General features: G+C 41.5%; 1 protein-coding gene across 1 annotated transcript; it reads left to right on the top strand.

Moving 5' to 3' along the window:
* Positions 1 to 6,629: 6,629 nt before the first annotated feature.
* Positions 6,630 to 17,266, top strand: rnd1a (Rho family GTPase 1a). The gene is made up of 5 exons (XM_028994362.1): positions 6,630 to 6,840; positions 7,312 to 7,399; positions 10,017 to 10,126; positions 10,746 to 10,880; positions 11,469 to 17,266. Exons 1-5 carry the CDS (start codon positions 6,718 to 6,720, stop codon positions 11,712 to 11,714), a joined length of 702 nt encoding a protein of 233 aa, XP_028850195.1. The 5' UTR covers positions 6,630 to 6,717; the 3' UTR covers positions 11,715 to 17,266.
* The last annotated feature ends 222 nt before the right edge of the window (positions 17,267 to 17,488 follow it).

The raw sequence follows: 17,488 nt of genomic DNA, 5'->3' as shown, positions 1-17,488 counted from the left end.
TGACCATTTTAATGAGGAGCTGTGAATAAGGAGCTAACTTCAGCATCTTTGTGTACTATATATGCAGGACATGAGCATGAGGTCCTTGATTTGAGGTCCGCTTGTTGCTGCTCCTGCTGCTGGGTTGAAGTCTGACACCTGTCAAAAAGGAAGGGAGGCAAACTGCATCCAAATAAAGCACATTTCATTCATTCATAATATTGTAAATCCAAGCTCATTGTGTCACAAAAAAATGTTCCTGGGTTGTGCAAAATCGCAAAAAAATATAAACATGCACACTGAAGTGTCTATTCATTTTCATTGTAGTGAAATGAACACAGATGGAATATGGACAAAAAAAGCTCAACGCCCTATATATGTTTATCTGGTTAAATGCAGTATGGCTCTGACAACTGGTTTTACAATAAAATTTGTTAATATATCATTCTTAATAATGTTAATGTTGAGTGCACCAGAGGGGAAGTTCTCCCAGGGAAACAAATGAGGACTGCCCCTGATCTTAAGTATTCAGACCTTTGCACAGTATTTAGTAGAATGCTTCACTGTTGGGACTGTATTGGACAGGTGATGAGCAGTGCCTTGTTTTCTCCACACATACTGCTTAGAATCAAGGCCAAAAAGTTCAATCTTTCTCACCATCTTTGAGTCCTTCAGGGGTTTTTGGCAAATTTTTGCCATTTGCCGTTTTTGCCATTCAGCCATAAAGCCCTGACTGGTGAAGGGCTGTAGTGATCTTGTCTCTCTACAACTTTGTCCCATTTCCCGACTGCATCTCTGGAGCTCAGCTACAGGGTTCTTCTTTACCTCTCTGACGTGCATTGTGAGCTGTAAGGTCTTATATAGACGGGGGTGTGGCTTCCTAATCAAGTCCAATCAGTATAATCAAACACAACTGGACTCAAATGAAGGTGTAGATGAAGGTGTAGTCAAAGGTGTAGATGAAGGTGAAGGTGTAGTCAAGGACGATTTTGTTTTGTTAATAAATCTGCAAAAATGTTAACAATTCTGTGTTTTTCTGTCAATATTGTGTACTGTGTGTACATTAATAACTTAAAGGATTTTAGCAAATGACTGCAATATAACAAAGAGTGAAAAATTTAAGGGGGTCTGAATACTGTCCATATCCACTGTATATACATTGTATACACAACTGCAATCTTAAAAATAATGGAATGTTGCAACTGAGCACAGTACTGTGTTAAAGGTGTTGTTCTGGAATAAATAAGAAATACTCATGACATGACATCCAAAATAAATATCTCACAATGCTACTAGTGATTTGAGCGTTTCCTCTATGATTGCGTGTGGCTGATTGCAAGTGCTTAATCAAGCTCAGATTTACATACACATGCCATAATCCCCTATAATCACACCGCGACAAAATTATCCTGTTTTGAAAAAGCTCCAAAATGCTAACATAATCAGACATCATCAATGCTAACATATACAGTGGATATATGAAATGTACATACCCCTGTTAAAATGCCAGGTTTTTGTGATTCAAATACAAATGGAAAAAAATGTAATTTATTGTCACAACCTCATCCTGGATTCAGACACACCCTGAATCCACTTTCCATGAACTGTGTGTTTAAAAAGAGGCCTGCAGACCAGACGTTCCACAGAACGTGACCTGATCTTCTGAGACTGATTGCTTCTCATGGGCTTTGGTCCCCCATAGATGCTATGTAAATACCAATGGTTACATATATGCTCTTTATGGGTAGGCAAAAGGTAACCAAGGTGTAGCTAAGTTCCCTGCACATCTGAAGTCTCTTTCTGAAATAAAACCATGGTGCAAAATTACACCCTTTTTTTAGCCACAATGAGATTTCCCAGGACGCACTGTTTCTGCGTGTGTTGCTTTAAATTATGAGGAGGAGGAGTGAGGCGGGACGAGGGCATAGAAGCGGGCATTTGCGGTAATGACATCATCAACCAAACACACTGTTTGGCGCAGCAAATTGGTATGCTTTGCATGTTTGGGAGCTACTGTTTTTGGGGAGAGGTAGGAAATGAATGACATCACAGAATGACATCACAGAAAGGGGTGGACCCAGCCTGTTTGGTGCCCTGGACGAGCATCAACCCCCCCTCCCAGCAGCTCATTATCCAGGACACACACTTCTTAGTTCAACTTTCCAATCCCATTTACTTTATGTATTAAGAATCAGTATCAGATCAGTATCAGCAATATCAACCTGAATTATACCTCGTCAGGGATCGAAAAGGAAAGCAGTGATATCACACATCCCTACTACGTTTACATTTACAGCATTTATGAGACGCCCTTATCCAGAGCGACTTACAATCAGTAGTTACAGGGACAGTCCGCCCGGAGCAACTTAGGGTTAATGTCTTGCTCAGGGACACAATGGTAGTAAATGGGATTTGAACCTGGGTCTTCTGGTTCATAGGCGAGTGTCTTACCCACTAGGCTACTACCACCCTACTAGACACCACATGGGGTGATCAGCACTCTAAACACCTGTCACCAGGACTCACTTGGCCAATCCAAGCATATCCAGGAATGTTGAAACCACGTCAGTGAGGCTGTGCATTTTTCAGCCATAACCACTCCTCAGGAGGGAGCACAGCAACGCTTGCTCCACTAAAACATGTGCAGGACAGTCACCAACCCATCAACCGAACTATAATTGACCCAAATGGTGCTTGCCCTCGGTAACCCTCATGTTCAGTTTATTCAGGTGGGAACATACACCTGCCCTATTCTGATCCAGTGACACTTACTGCTGCCTTTTCCCATTTCCAGTGGTGGGCAAACAAATTGATTTCAGATTTTCAATTCAGTCACTTTCAGCCAATGTGAGAGAATTCTGAAATTGACTTAACTAATTCATATTTACAAAAGAAAACTATAGTTATTGTGTTACATTTACTAAATTAATTTGTGCAAATTCAAAGAACCCATATTTCCATTTTCTCAGTGTAGGCATTACATATTTTTTCCTTAAATTAACCAATAGATTCCATCCAGGAGGGTTGCATATTTACAGAACTGAGAGAAACTTAGTTGAATACCCATTCTTCAGAATCCCTGTATGGCCACTGTACCCTACTGACTCCTTCAATCAGTATCCGGACCGAGAATATTAGCTCTTGCTTTTATGGAGATGTTTCATTTATTATTAGAAATCAATATTAAACTCTCTCTCTCTTGTCAATTGTCGATTTCTTGTCGATTTTGGACTCCTCTATCGTGCTCATGGAAGCTGATTGCAGAATAGTTTTTTTTCACCGTTGTTTACGGTGATCTGTGCTGGAGATGCTTCAATGCCTTGTAACCGAGCTGTAAGCCCCTGTGTTGTGCTCTGACAGCCATGGTTGTGATAATGACCCAGAACTGGGACAGGGGGTCATCTAAAGTAGGCCATATCCAGCAGTGACCAGAGAGTGACGATTCCCCGCCGGCTCATTGGTGTTATGCACTGACGTTACATAAGGTACAATGAAGGTCATATGGCAGCTTGTTTCCACAGAGGTCTGACTGGTTGCTATGAGACAGGGACCTTTATAGCAAACAGCGGAAGTCTAAAATAGAGATATAAAATAAATTTCACCTGCTTTTCAGTCATTATTACCTTCTCATTTAACACCTTTACATGGAGATTCCCAAATGTGTGTTTTTTTGCTTTTTATAAAGGCCTGTAAAAACTGCTGTTTTACAAGGACCCATAATCACAAAGCATCCAGGGTTTGACTGAAAGGCTTCACACCAAATTCACAAAAGGCTTCTGTAAGAATTTCTGTAGACCTATGATATCAATAAGTTCATGCTGTGAAGAAATTGAACGTCTGGTCTTTTTCTTCTCCATTATTCTCTCTCATCTTAGCTTCTTAAATGGAGGGATGTTTATCTGTTTTATATTAATTCGGGTGCTTTGAAATTTGGCCAGTGGGGCCACAGGCCTGTGCCAAAGGGAGGAACCACGAGGGGCTTCGCTACAAGCCTTTCCTCTGTTGCTCTTCTGCCACTTGGACGTCTCTGTGTTTCTCAATGAAACCTGACTGTTAGAATTTCCTGTTTTACTCCAGGGGGAGACCCGGCCATCTGTCAGGAGTTTGAAGTTGGCAAAGGGCTGCGGTCACCAACAAAGACTACCCTTGCATAAACACGCTGTCTCTGTGTTCCGGCACTATCAGCCTTTTACCGCTCACTCACAAGTGCAGACCTTCCATGTTCAGAGTCCCAGATCTTCACAGAGTGATGCTTTAGAAATGTCCGCATGAAATCCAGTCCCCTGAGTGGAACAAAGTGCCCCTTGGTCTTGTGATAAGACTTTGGCAACAGACTAAATTTCACCTCTGAAATTCCTTTTAAGTTATTCTTTGGTCAGATTGACTTACAAATGGAATTCCAGAAACCATATCCGGAATGCTGGAGTAAGGTCACGGTTTGCCCTTGATGAAGAAACGGTGGATTTGCCGGTTTCCTCCCATCTCTGCCTGCCATTGTGTTTTATGCACTACCCTGATAACGTTATCTCCAAAGTAGTATTTTCAGGCCCAGGTCTGACCACAGAATTTCCTAAAGTTCATAGATCATGTGAGGGGATGTCTCTTGAGATTTTACAAATATATACTACCGGTTAAACATTTAGACCCACCTACTCTGTGGTGGTTATGGAGACTAAGATTTTTAAGAATACAATGTAAAAAAAAACATATTTACTATTTTTGGTAGAGTATTTTTGAGTTGTTTCTTTTTACCTTCATAGCTGCTTTTTTGACTGTTGCCACCATCAAAAGCAACTTCACAAGATGCTCATTAACATGAGTGAATGATAGGATAGGATAAGATAGGATAGGATAGGATAGGAAAAACCTTTATTAGTCCCACAAGTGGAAAATTGCATTTGTCACGGCAGAACGCGGATAGAAACAAAGGCAAGAGCAGCAAAAAATACATTTGTATATGTATTTATCTACACAAAAAGGATAACAAGGTGTTCAGCGTGAACGAGAGAAGTGTGAGGTGCATCACAGCAAAAGACACAAGAGAGAGAATCGAATGTTTTCCCTTGTTTGCTATTTGAAAGTGAAGTGATTGTCATTGTGATACACAGCACAGCACACGGTGACACAACGAAATGTGTCCTCTGCTTTTAACCCATCCCCTAAGGGAACAGTGGGCAGCCATGACAGGCGCCCAAGGAGCAGTGTGTGTGGACGGTGCTTTGCTCAGTGACACTTCAGTGGCACCTTGGTGGATCGGCAACCTTACCGGAACCGGCAACCTTCTGATTATGGCATGTCCTTAACTGCTAGGCCACCACTGAACCTGAGTGTGTGTGTGTGTTATTTCATAGCTTTTTGTCTTCAATTTTGAGCTGTACTGTAAAAAATGCGAGACCCACAAACATCCAAACTTTTGACTGGTTATGTATATATATCAGCTGTCATTCAGCAAATACTGAAAAGAAATTCTAAACGACTGGCACTGATATGTTTCAAACTCTCTCTCCTGTGGCGCGAATTTGATCACAGAAAATTCTGGGATTTGTATGTCGCTTTGGATAAAAGCGTCGGTGAAATAAAGGAGAGTAAAGTAAAGATGTATGCAAATTAAGAGCCAACCTTCATCTATTTAGACGCAACTCTGTCTGAATGGGCAGCGGGAGAACATGGAGTACACAAGGTTACGTAAGTGATTTAACCTCTCAAAGCCTTTACACACAGACACACTGAACCAGTTCAGCTTATCCCACTCAACCGAAATACATTTTCAATTTATGCATAAATTGTCCAGGGTTTCAATAATACACATTATGAATATTCACAACGTTTGCTGCAGAGAGCAGATGTTTAGAAAATCCAGTGCATACAGTATATTTTGGTAGAAGAAGCAGCGTTTGGCAGCCCAGGGACAGAAACTGTTGAGGTGGATGGGGAGGATAATTCCAGGTTTCCAGTACCGGATAGAGGTTCTTCAAAGCAAACAATTGATAGAGAAATGTTTAGCCATGGCCCTACCCTGACACTGAGTTCTTCCTTGTAAATGTGCTCTGGAAAATGGCAAATTGAATTACAAAAATTTGGGAATAACTTGCTGTGAGAACAACTCGTGGCAAGCACTGAAGGTATCAAAACTATGAATGAACACATGTGGAGTATAAACTTAACAAAAAGTGGAGACCTGGCCTCCACAGTCACCAGACCTGAACCCAATCCAGATGGTTTGGGGTGAGCTGGACCGCAGAGTGAAGGCAAAGGGGCCAACAAGTGCTAAACACCTCTGGGAACTCCTTCAAGACTGTTGGAAAAGCATTTCAGGTGACGACCTCTTGAAGCTCTTCGAGAGAATGCCAAGAGTGTTCAAAGCAGTAATCAGAGCAAAGAAACTAGAATATAAAACATGTTTTCAGTTATTTCACCTTTTTTTTGTTAAGTACATAACTCCACATGTGTTCATTCATAGTTTTGACGCCTTCAGTGAGAATCTCCCAATGCAAATGGTAGATATTACCGCCATCAGTCTTGCTGTAAAGCGTCTACAAACCCGCCACGCCGCGCTCCCGCTGCGCGCGTCTCGCTCCGCGCCAGGCGCTGATTGGACGGCGCCGCAGTATAAAAGGCCGCAGTGGCGCAACCCTCGCCAGACAGCTGGCGGCTGGACCCGTGGAGCCGCGGCGCGGGACGCCTGTCGTGAGTGCGTTTCGTCCGAGTGCGTGTCGGGGACCGTCCGTCTCGCTCGCGATGAAGGAGAGGAGGAGCGCGCAGCAGCCCTTGGTGGCGAGGTGCAAGCTGGTTCTGGTGGGCGACGTCCAATGCGGGAAAACGGCGATGCTCCAAGTGCTGGCGAAGGACTGTTATCCGGAGGTATGCGCACTCCGAGCCCATACCGCCTAAATATGTCATTTAAACCATTTCACGCAGCGGCAAAGTCTATTTGAATTCTGCGACAATTCGATCGCAAGTGATCAGCTATTGCACGTTGATTTCCGGTTGGAGGGCGATCATTAATTTGCATGACGAGGCGGGGGAACGTGCGCATGCGAGTGTCGATACACGTGTGGCATCCTGAATCCCACGCCGACACGGGGTCTCGACAGTGCCAAGATGCGCCTTTGTGTAATCCGGTGTGGACCCAGGGTGGAATTGTCGGGCTCAGCGCTGCCTTCCTTTCAACAAACGCAGCAGTGATGGCTGTTTACCCAGCGCCACATGCGCATGGTTCAATTTGCAGCCACAACATTTACACAACGTTCACACAACGTTCACACAACATACACAACTGCCTTACTGCTATTCATTCGTTTATTGCTGTATTTATTTTTTTCGCACCTACAGACATATGTCCCGACCGTGTTCGAAAACTACACTGCTGCTCTGGAGCTGGAGGAGCAGCGGGTGGAGCTGAGTCTTTGGGACACATCTGGTGAGGCTTTAATCACCCATTTCTAACATGGGCGTCAGCAGCCGTAAGCAAGGGCCCTGCAGGTGTGGGGCCCTGAGAATGTTCTAACATCAGCCCCACATGGCACCCCTGACCACCTGAATGCTTATCAGACAGACCGAGTGGCTAATTTGCACAATTTGCACACTTTCCAACACAGGGTCGGAGTAGTAAGACCAGTACAAAATGTGTAACATGCAGTCGTTTTTTATTTCTGGTTTTATTTGACAAATTCTACACTGAACAAATCATAGCTGAAATGTGGCTACATTTATTATTTTGGCAGCTATCTATTAATGTCACATGCAAATGCTTGTAAAAAGGGCTTCAAAAATATTAACTGGTTCATAATTCTTACAGCATTTGTAGCGTTTATTCTATTGCATACTGCTAATGTTCATATGTATGGATTATTGATTTTATGTTTTTGTTACTGCATTTTATATTGGCTACAGCCCTCTCTTTGTAGTGAACTTCCCTTTGATGTTGGTTTCTATCTTCTCCTTCGATCTCGATTCCGTTTCTTACCCCCACCCCCCTCTCTCTTGCTCTCTCCTCCTTTACATTATTATTCTTTTTCTTGCTTTTCTTCTCTCTGACTCATGATATTGTCTTCATGGAGCAGCAGTGGGTTAGTGTAATAGGATGCTGTTTCAGACCGACCTTCCAGGAGACTAACATGTTTACAGCTCGGGCCCTTTCATTCACACAGATGGTCTGTTGTACAGGCGCAGTAAACTCTGTTACGCTGTATTACTCTTTATTACTACACAATGCTCAGATTGTGTTGGCCATGTTGTGGTTATTAAATAATTAAAGTCTTGCTGACTCAGTGAAAACCTCTCATATCTGTAATATAATAATATATGATATAATCTGGTCTCTTTTAGCGAGCCAGGAGTTTTCCAGGGTCACCACTTCATAGTGGTTGTTGTGTAATGTAGTGGTTAGTTATGCATGAGGAAACCGAATCTGTGCTAATTACCCCACTCGGCCACTTTTGCCCCATTTGACAATAACAGCCAGTAAGGAGAGGATGGTGTGCCATCACCAGGGTTTTTCATCATTGATCAGTGTGTTGGTTTTAGTTTAGATTCTTCTTCCTGTTTAAGGGGGTTCAATAGGAGGACATCCTGGGAGCCAAAAAAAAAGAGAGAAAGAATAATCAATAATGTTCTGTAATGATGGCATAAAATTTAGCTGAGTGGTGTGTGGGGAATGCAGTGTTCTGGGGAAGATGGACAAAGTGCAGAATGCTGACTATATCTAGACTCTCCAAATGGAGAGTGAGTTGGATCTATATTATTAGAGGAATTATTAGAGAAAATTGTTATTATGGCTGATATCTGGTGAATAAAGTGTTTGCCTATACTTTGGCACAAAAAAGTAAACGTATATTTACTCACATATCCATTAAGTAATTCATGATTTCAATTGTTTTTATTATTATAACAGTCATTTTCGAATCTACTAGATTTTCTTTTGCAGAATGTGTCAGAAATCGTTTCATGCTTTTCTAACATTACTTCATAAATCCCTTCTGCCCAGGAATATGCACAGGGATTCCCACTTGCGATTTCTGCCTAAATCCCGATTTATAAAAAAGCACGTTCCTTAATTAACTTTTTGGAACATTAGTCAAGAGAGCAGACTGCCAGAGCCATGGAGATGAATCAGCACAACTGATCCTCACTTATCCATCAAACCCCTTACTAAGCCAATTAGGCTCAGTTAATTATCTGCCCCCTCATCAGGCATAGTCGGGCACAACGAAGGTGGGCAGACTTGCAAAGCCCTCTCCCCACAGTCCCAACCGAACACCTCATCCCATTCTAATCATGACTAATTAAAGCAGACTCTAACTGAATTTATTGATCAATTCCTCTCCATATTTCTTACATACTGGAACTCACCTATGATCATTTTGCATGTTTAGTGATCGTCTAGTTTTGCACTCCTGCTTATTTTGTACGTAGGAATAGTGAAATAATAATCTATTTTTAGAAATTTTAAGCATCCAGTCTGTAATATTGTAGTTGTAGTAATATTTTAAACATTAGAATAATGTGACAGAGCTAATATTTTGTACATGAAAAGACCGGTGTGTTTTTAATGCTATGCTCGTCCGAGAGACTTTTGTATTTTTTCCTCCATTTGTACTTGGAGCTCCGTCATGGTTTAAGTGGGCGGCTGAAAGGAAAGCCCGCACATACAGAGTGTGTCTGAGTGTGCCTTCCAAGTCCGTTACCATAGTTACCAGGGGGAGATGAGGTGTGGCGCGTGCGGGGGACGGGGTCTCTGCACCAACACTCCCCACCGTTGGCGGGAGAGACTCGGGAAAAACTGCAGGCAGGCGCAGAAATCAGCCTCCTCATCGCGTAGCTGCGCGGTCAGTCAGCTGTCTTCCGAGCATCTACTGACAGAAACATCTGTTTTCCTACTTGTCCCTGTGTGAGAACCTTTAGGGAACACATATTCAGAAACGGTACAATAAGAAACACTTGTCACGTGTTTTGTTTTTAGAAGAATTGTTCTGACGAGGAAATGATTTCTGGCAGATCTGGATCCAGGGCACTGATACATGATTCTCCGTCTTTAGGGTCTCCATACTATGACAACGTCAGGCCCTTGTGCTACAGCGACTCTGATGCTGTTCTGCTGTGTTTTGACATCAGTCGCCCAGACAGTGTGGATGGTGCACTGAAAAAGGTAACAGGGTTTCACCATTTTATTTTTTTTATGTTATAAACTGATATGGAGGCCTACCAAGTAATTATTGAATGATACATTTACAGTGTACTCCATAATTAATGGATAATGATGTATTGGTAGACTGGAAGCCTCATGCAGGTGACTTTTTTTTTTATCATAAAGATATAGAAACAAAGTGAAAGTCCCCATTGGTTGCTTGTGTGAGGAGCACCTAGTTAACCAGTACACTGCTGAGAATGTTTTTTTTTTATGTAGCAGCATTTTACCAGACTTGGATTTACTCCGCAGTTTAACATAATTGTTGGGTGGCCTGTGTGCATAAACCTCTTTTGTGACTGGACCATTCCAGAACATTGATGTTCCACTTCACAGTGCATCTCTTGGTTCAATTGGTTGTGCTTAGCTTCTTTTTTAAAGGTGAATTTTTAAATTCTGACGAGAATGGTCATGGGATACATTCAACTTGCTTTAGAAATTCAAAATTCACTTTCATTCACCTTGGTCTACATGAAATAAGAGATGGCGACACTGGGTGGATTAAGCACATAACATTCTGACCTTAACACAATTTCCATTGATGATGTATCACAATATTGACAAATTTCTTCTCTGGTAGTGGAAGACTGAGATCCTGGATTTCTGCCCAAGTACTCGAATTCTTCTAATTGGCTGCAAGACAGACCTCCGCACTGATGTCTGCACACTAATGGAGCTGTCCAATCAGAAACAGACACCAATTTCATATGAACAGGTATGCCACTGTCTGCATTTTTATCCATGTTGGGCAAAATATTACATATTAAATATATATTTAAAATGTGAACGAAATACTGCTGTGCTCTGTATATTATTAGTTAGCTATATCTCTGGATGATGAATTTGTCATTGACTTTTTGCATATCTGCATCCATGTGAAAAAATGTCAAAATGAATGTGATTTATTTTTGACTGTCTTCCACATTCAAGAGAGGAGGGTGCCCTTGAGGGTTTTATGACTAATTAAATGCAAAAGCAGAGCAGAATTATAACAGTAAAAGAGGGTAAGCCTTGTGTGGGACAAACCAAAAATAGGAGAAGGCCTGTCAACTGATTGTGAAAACGAGTATTTTTTTTATTTATACAAAGTATTTTTTAAACATTCTGTATTCTTAATATTGCTCTGTAAAATGTAATGTGGAGTGGAGAAAGATACTATATTGTGATATGCGAAATATATGTCTTCAATGCAGATGTTCTGTTAGTTCTAGTTTCGAGGTTTGGCCCTTGATTGATTAATTGAGTGATTTTTATATGACAATTAATGTTGTTAATTAGTTTCTAACTGTCTCTCTGACCTCAGGGCTCCGCCATGGCGAAGCAGGTGGGAGCCGAGGCGTATCTGGAGTGTTCTGCGTTCACGTCGGAGAAGAGCATCCACAGCGTCTTCCGCACTGCCGCACTGGCCTGCCTCAACAAGCTGCAGATGCCCTCCAAGCCCAGCCCAGCCCGCCGCTTGTCCAAGAGGCTGCTGCACCTGCCCAGCAAATCCGACCTTCTCACCTCCACCTTCAACAAGGAGAAGGCCCGCAGCTGTTCCATCATGTAAACCCACTCGAACGTGCCAAAGAACAGCTCCACATTTCTATATCAGAAGGCCCGGTGGTAGGGGAGTGGTCAGTTGGCCGGTGAAGAGGGAGGGCTCTTTCTGGAGCCCTGCCCCCTACCATGCCCCACACCCTACTTATAGCTTTTAAAAATGGCAGCCACCCCTGAAGGTTGGGTAACTCGATGTGCATCTTGCTGTTACAGTCTCAGTATTAAGGGTATTAACTCATGATCATTTCTCACCAGCATAGTATCGATATTTGTATAAACCTGGGCAGAGTGGGTGGTAAAAAATGTGTTCATGTGTATATTGGAGGTATTTAACAATCCTGCATTTAATGTGTCGTGTGTGTACATATGGGGAGGGGCTTTAACACCATTCGACTGTAAACAAAAAGCTTTTTTTCATATACAGAACATGCACTTTACTGTGTCGATGAATTAACTGATGCCAAGGTGCATCGGAGCAATGTGTCTGGGGCGTTGTAGCTTGAGCTCCATAGTAGCATCTGCTTGGTTTGAAGAAAGGTGTGTGTGATTTGTTAGAAAGACAGTGTGAACGAGAAGGAGGTGTTTGAGACTAGAGTATCATTTTCAAGCATCAATTTGCATATGACTGGTCTTAGATCAGTTATACAGGACTGCCTGTGTGGGCTGCTCACACACGTGGGCTCGCTGCTCTGTAAACTTCAATTGGCATTGTGGGGCAGGAAAGGATGAGAATTTGCCCTTTAAAGAAGTTATAAATCTCAGCAGGGGTGACGTATATAATTATATTATCAGAAAAAAAAACGCTGACACATGCTCTCTTTATCGCTCTCCCTCCATTTTCCCTTCCTCCCACTCTTGGTGTCACAGCTTGGTGGGCTACTTTATTATTTAATTTGTGGCCTGTTGTTCAGTAAAGATGGTCTGTAAATCCTGAGCCCTGAGGAGAGACTCCCTCCCCTAAGAAACGGCTCAGTTATTCCCATGGTGAAATCTTCCAGATGTTGAGCAGATGTTTTTTTTTAATACAATCTGTGGAAGGCAATGACTAAGGTAGAAGCAAAAAGAAAAATAACAAATATAGGTACACTAGGGAAATTACTTTTTTCATGGGTCATGATAAGTGTGACTGACATAATGAACATGCATTTCTGTTTTAATGAAGCTTCATATTACAACACTAATTAATATCTAAGTTGTCAGATGCTTAAATTTTGCATAATCTTCCCATAAAAAAAAAAAAAAAAAGTTTCATGTACCTTCTCTCGGCCATTACTGTCAACGCTTTTCAGATCCTGCTGCCTCCCAGCTGTATAATGCAAAACCCAGAAGTAAATCTGCAGTGTTCTGGGGTGCAGGGGTTCTGGATGGGTAAAGGAAGCCATTTTTGTAGCCAAATCCTTGTTGTGCAATACTGCATATATTAACAAAAAAGTTACTATAGCAAGTGCTATGTTCTATCAAAAAGCCAAAACAACATTATTAATTTCTGTTATTAATACACAGAGCTGAGGACAGAGAGATAAGAGCCCCAGCATTGCGGACAGCCTATTATGTAGACCTATAGACAGCACCACAGCAGATCCCTTTGTTTTTGGTGAGTTAGGTCCTGCACAGATCCTTGCAGACATGGAGAGTAATGGATTTTCGGTCTTTCCTAGCAACCAGTGAGTTTGTGTTGGGGGCCTTGGGGCCACTGATTTCGGGGTGGCTTTCTTAAGGAACACTTCACACTGTAGCATCTGTAGTTCCACTGCCAAAGGGATGGTTATTAGAAACCTTGTGCCTCTGAACATGAATTAACTCCATTTTCAGACCTAAATGTAAAATCGTGATTCAGCTGTGCACTTTTTTTTTTTTTAATGCTGCCATTGTGTATGAAGTTGTTACCTGCCCTTACATGAAGGGTGACTAGGTCTGACTGTACATATCTCGGTTTTGTATGTTATCTTTGTACAGACTCATTAGCAATTAAACAAAAGAAGCAAGGAAAACAAACAAACAAACAAAAAAACAACAGATTGGTTGTATGCGATGTAAAATAGCTTTACATTTATTTATTTTATGATATTGTTAGTACTTTATTTTTATTCTTCATGTGCATTTGTAACTTACTTTTAATTTCTATTTTTAGTTGTAAGAAATATGGTTCTCCCTGTTTTCAAAGTGTCTTAATTTAAATAAAGTGTGTAAGCTCAGCCAATTCAACCCTTCCTGCATTCAAGGTGTTGGTCAAGGTATTTTTAGGTGCAAAATTATTTAGAAATGCAAAAAAGATGGGAGGTTCATGTAAATTTCCTTTTAAAGGGGGATGGGCATTTAAATGTATTCAGTTTAAGGCTACATTCCATAATTGTGGTACTGTAAAATGTAGTTCTAAACATATATCACATCCGCCTCCTCAATCAAGCCAGGAACTGGCAGTTTACATTTTTTCCACCAGGCAAGAATACTTAAATTCATCATATTTCAAGGAAAATAAATTAATGCATGAATTTACAATGAATTAATCATGTTGGGCAACATTTGTTTCAGCATACATACCATGATTCACACGTGGTATTTTAATCACATTATTTCATATTTTTCTAATATTAGTTCAACTTAATATACACTGTAGAATTGCAGGTATCCATCACAATTTTCTGTGTTTTAAACTCACACAGATATACTGTATCCTTGAACTTTCATTTATTATTATCATCCTATCACTGTTACTGATAAGACAGGAAATTTTTGTGCATCATGTCCTAAGATGAAGTACTAAGGCCGTCTCAAGGCAACCATAGTGAGGTAAATACAGATTACTGCTTGCTTATTGTGACTTAGAGGAGTTTGCAGTAATACAAACGATGTCTGATTGTCACTCAGTTGACCTTGACCAATAGGTTACAATGGTCACATGCTCAGCTGCCCAATTTTGTCTCCCTCCATCCATTTACTGAAACCACGTATTGAGATCTTTTTTGCGCCATACCTGCGTTCATTTTAATGGAATTAGGAGGTCCAAGAGGCATTTATTTACATTACAAATGTGCCTAAATAGAACTTGAAGAAAAACAGTTCAATAAGCAGACGCTTAAAAATTATTTTTGCAGCTGGTGTGCCACTGCTTTTCATGTTTCTTCCTAAATAAGTCCAGCCCCATCCATGCCCGTGTAACTATCCCTTGGCTTAACCATGAGTCTTCCATACCGTGGGAGGGTTGACTGTGGGTAGCCCCAGAGACAGCTCAGTAAGTCAAGTGTTTTAAAATGCCCTACTGCTAAGCCCAGAGCAGTTTGATCCCCTATTTCTGTAGATACAGTCTGCTCAGTGTGTGTGTGTGTGTGTGTCACTCCATCTGTCCTGCCCTTGTTTCATTTCTTACTGTCTAGGTCTTTTCTCTCATTATTGCTCATCCTTGGCCACTTCCAATTAGTCACCCTGTTCTTTTTCACTTCACCCACTTCAGAGTATTATTCTACATGCTCTTTCTCTGAACTCTTCTGAAAGCTTGTCTTTATACGAATTAATGTTTAAACGCAAAAACAGTCTTTTAATGTTCACCTGTCACTGTGCTCCCCATCGGAGTGCCTCTTTGATGAAAGCATGCCCCACCAAGGGTGAATTCCTCACAGCTAAATGCAGGGTCGAAAGAGAATTTTGGCTAAGTGGCAGACCCCGAGCGACCCTAACCCTAATACTGAGTAGACCGTGATGTCCATTTTACACACACACACCCAACAGCACCACACGGACAGAGTGTTCCAGCACAGTGTGTACTGGGCTATTTTTTTCATAGTACAACTGCCAAGAATAGACAGCGATAAGAAAGCACTGTCCATGGCCTATGCTTCACTTGAGTAATGTGACTGTCCCAAATGCAACTGGGTTGCCTTCAGTGTTACGTGCTGATTTTAGCAGATAGATAGATAAACTGCCATTTTACAGCCATGAAATGTGGAGAAACTGTTTTCTGAGACTGCATGACACCATACTTTGAAAGATGATGGTGAATATGAAAAAAATCCAGTTTTTAGGATGCAGGATCTGGGCTTCCCAGGTCATGCCATTATTTTCCTCACTGTTCCACTTTCCTTGCAGATTAAATAAAAGGGAAGTACAGAGAAAGCAGAGAAAAAGTAAAGGTATATCTCCTTTTATGTGTAAATTATCAGTCCGCTCTGTGATGAACACTCAAAGTCCTGAATATTTAATGTGGCACAAAGACACTGCAGAATTTAAAAGGGTGCTATAGTGCTATTTTAGCACATTTAGCTGGAAATTTATGAAAACTGAAGCAAAAAGCCAACATGTCACAGAAAAGGCTAATGAAAGGCTCTGTATTACAATTTGAATGAATTACTTCAGCTTTTGACTTAGATATTATTGATTCAGCATCAGGCTTGATAAATTATCAGTAACTTCTAGACAAAGGGCCGTTTTCTTCCCCCTTTTATGGAAGTATTCAGCGCTGAGGTGTTCTCAGCACAATCTGTCTCTCTGTAATGGATGTGCTTATTTGGTAATGAGCCTAGCTTGCATCATGCCATTATTGCAACCTCCAATTCACTCCAGACCACAAAGAGAGAGAGAATGAGAGTGAGAGAGGGAATAGGAAATGAGCACTAAAGAGCAGAGACAGCGGCGAAAGAGAACGGTGCTATGCTCTCTGGTTACTGATGAGTTACCTGCAGGCACCCTTTGAGATTTACAGATCTTGCTTTCATCTGGCGGACCCCTCTTGCTGCAGCTAACACCATGCAATAAATTCCGCCTGTCGCTGGCCACGAAACAAAGGAGGGTGTGCTGATGTGTATGCGTTGTAATGTATGGTGACCAGTTAAGAGCCAGTTTATGACCAATTGTTCTCTTGTCAAAGCAAATGCAGTCTGACAGCAAAGCGACCTGTCTCCCCTTAGCAGAGCAGTCACATCTATTACATGTCAAATACAGCAATTTATTATTCTGACCCTTTATTGACATGATGGGTCATATTGGGCCTGAGTCATGATGCCTATACATCAATCAACCATAACATTATGACCTCTGACAGATGAAGTTCATTGATTATCTCATTACGATGTCACTTGACAGTGGATGGGATGTGTATGATAACAATGTATGATTATTTTGTCCTTAAAGATTTCATGATGGTTGGACTGCTGGGTCACAGCTCAGTGAGGTTTAGGTTCTGCCAACAGTTGAAAATGTTCTAATACAAAGTTGTCAGAACACACAGTGCATCACAGTTTGTTGGGGCTGGATAGCCCCAGACTGGTCAGGGGGATCATGCTGACCCGTGTCCACCATCAAAAGTGCACACAATGGGAATGTGAGCTTCAAAACTGGACCCTGGATCGATGGAAGAAGGTTACTTGGCCATTTTCACAGCTTCCAATACATCAACTCTAAGGGCAACACATTCACACATTGCACCTACTGATCAATGTATATTTGACTTAAGCAGTTGTAATTTTCTTGTGCTCTTTGTTGCCATTAAATTACAATGCCTGTTTGTAATATTGTAATATTGTAATGTTATTGAAAAATGATTTCAACTAATAAAGACTAATAGCAATATTACTAAGCCCTTTTTCATACACCACAGAGTTAAAACTGACATGAAAACTGTCACACAGACTATGTTCTGAAGACCCTAACCAAACCACTCCCCCACCGTGCATATTAAAAACATCCCCATATATATCCAGCTCCTGCCCCCATTCCTTGGTCTATGGTGAGCCCTCAGGGTAGGTTTATGATGGATATCTCTGTTTTGCACTTTAATTAGCCAGCCGTTGT

The sequence above is a fragment of the Denticeps clupeoides genome, chromosome 10 (assembly GCF_900700375.1).
Source record: "Denticeps clupeoides chromosome 10, fDenClu1.1, whole genome shotgun sequence".
NCBI classification, from domain to species: Eukaryota; Metazoa; Chordata; class Actinopteri; order Clupeiformes; family Denticipitidae; genus Denticeps; species Denticeps clupeoides.
The sequence above is the reverse complement of the archived record's forward strand: the minus strand, read 5'-3'. Positions and strand labels throughout refer to the sequence as shown.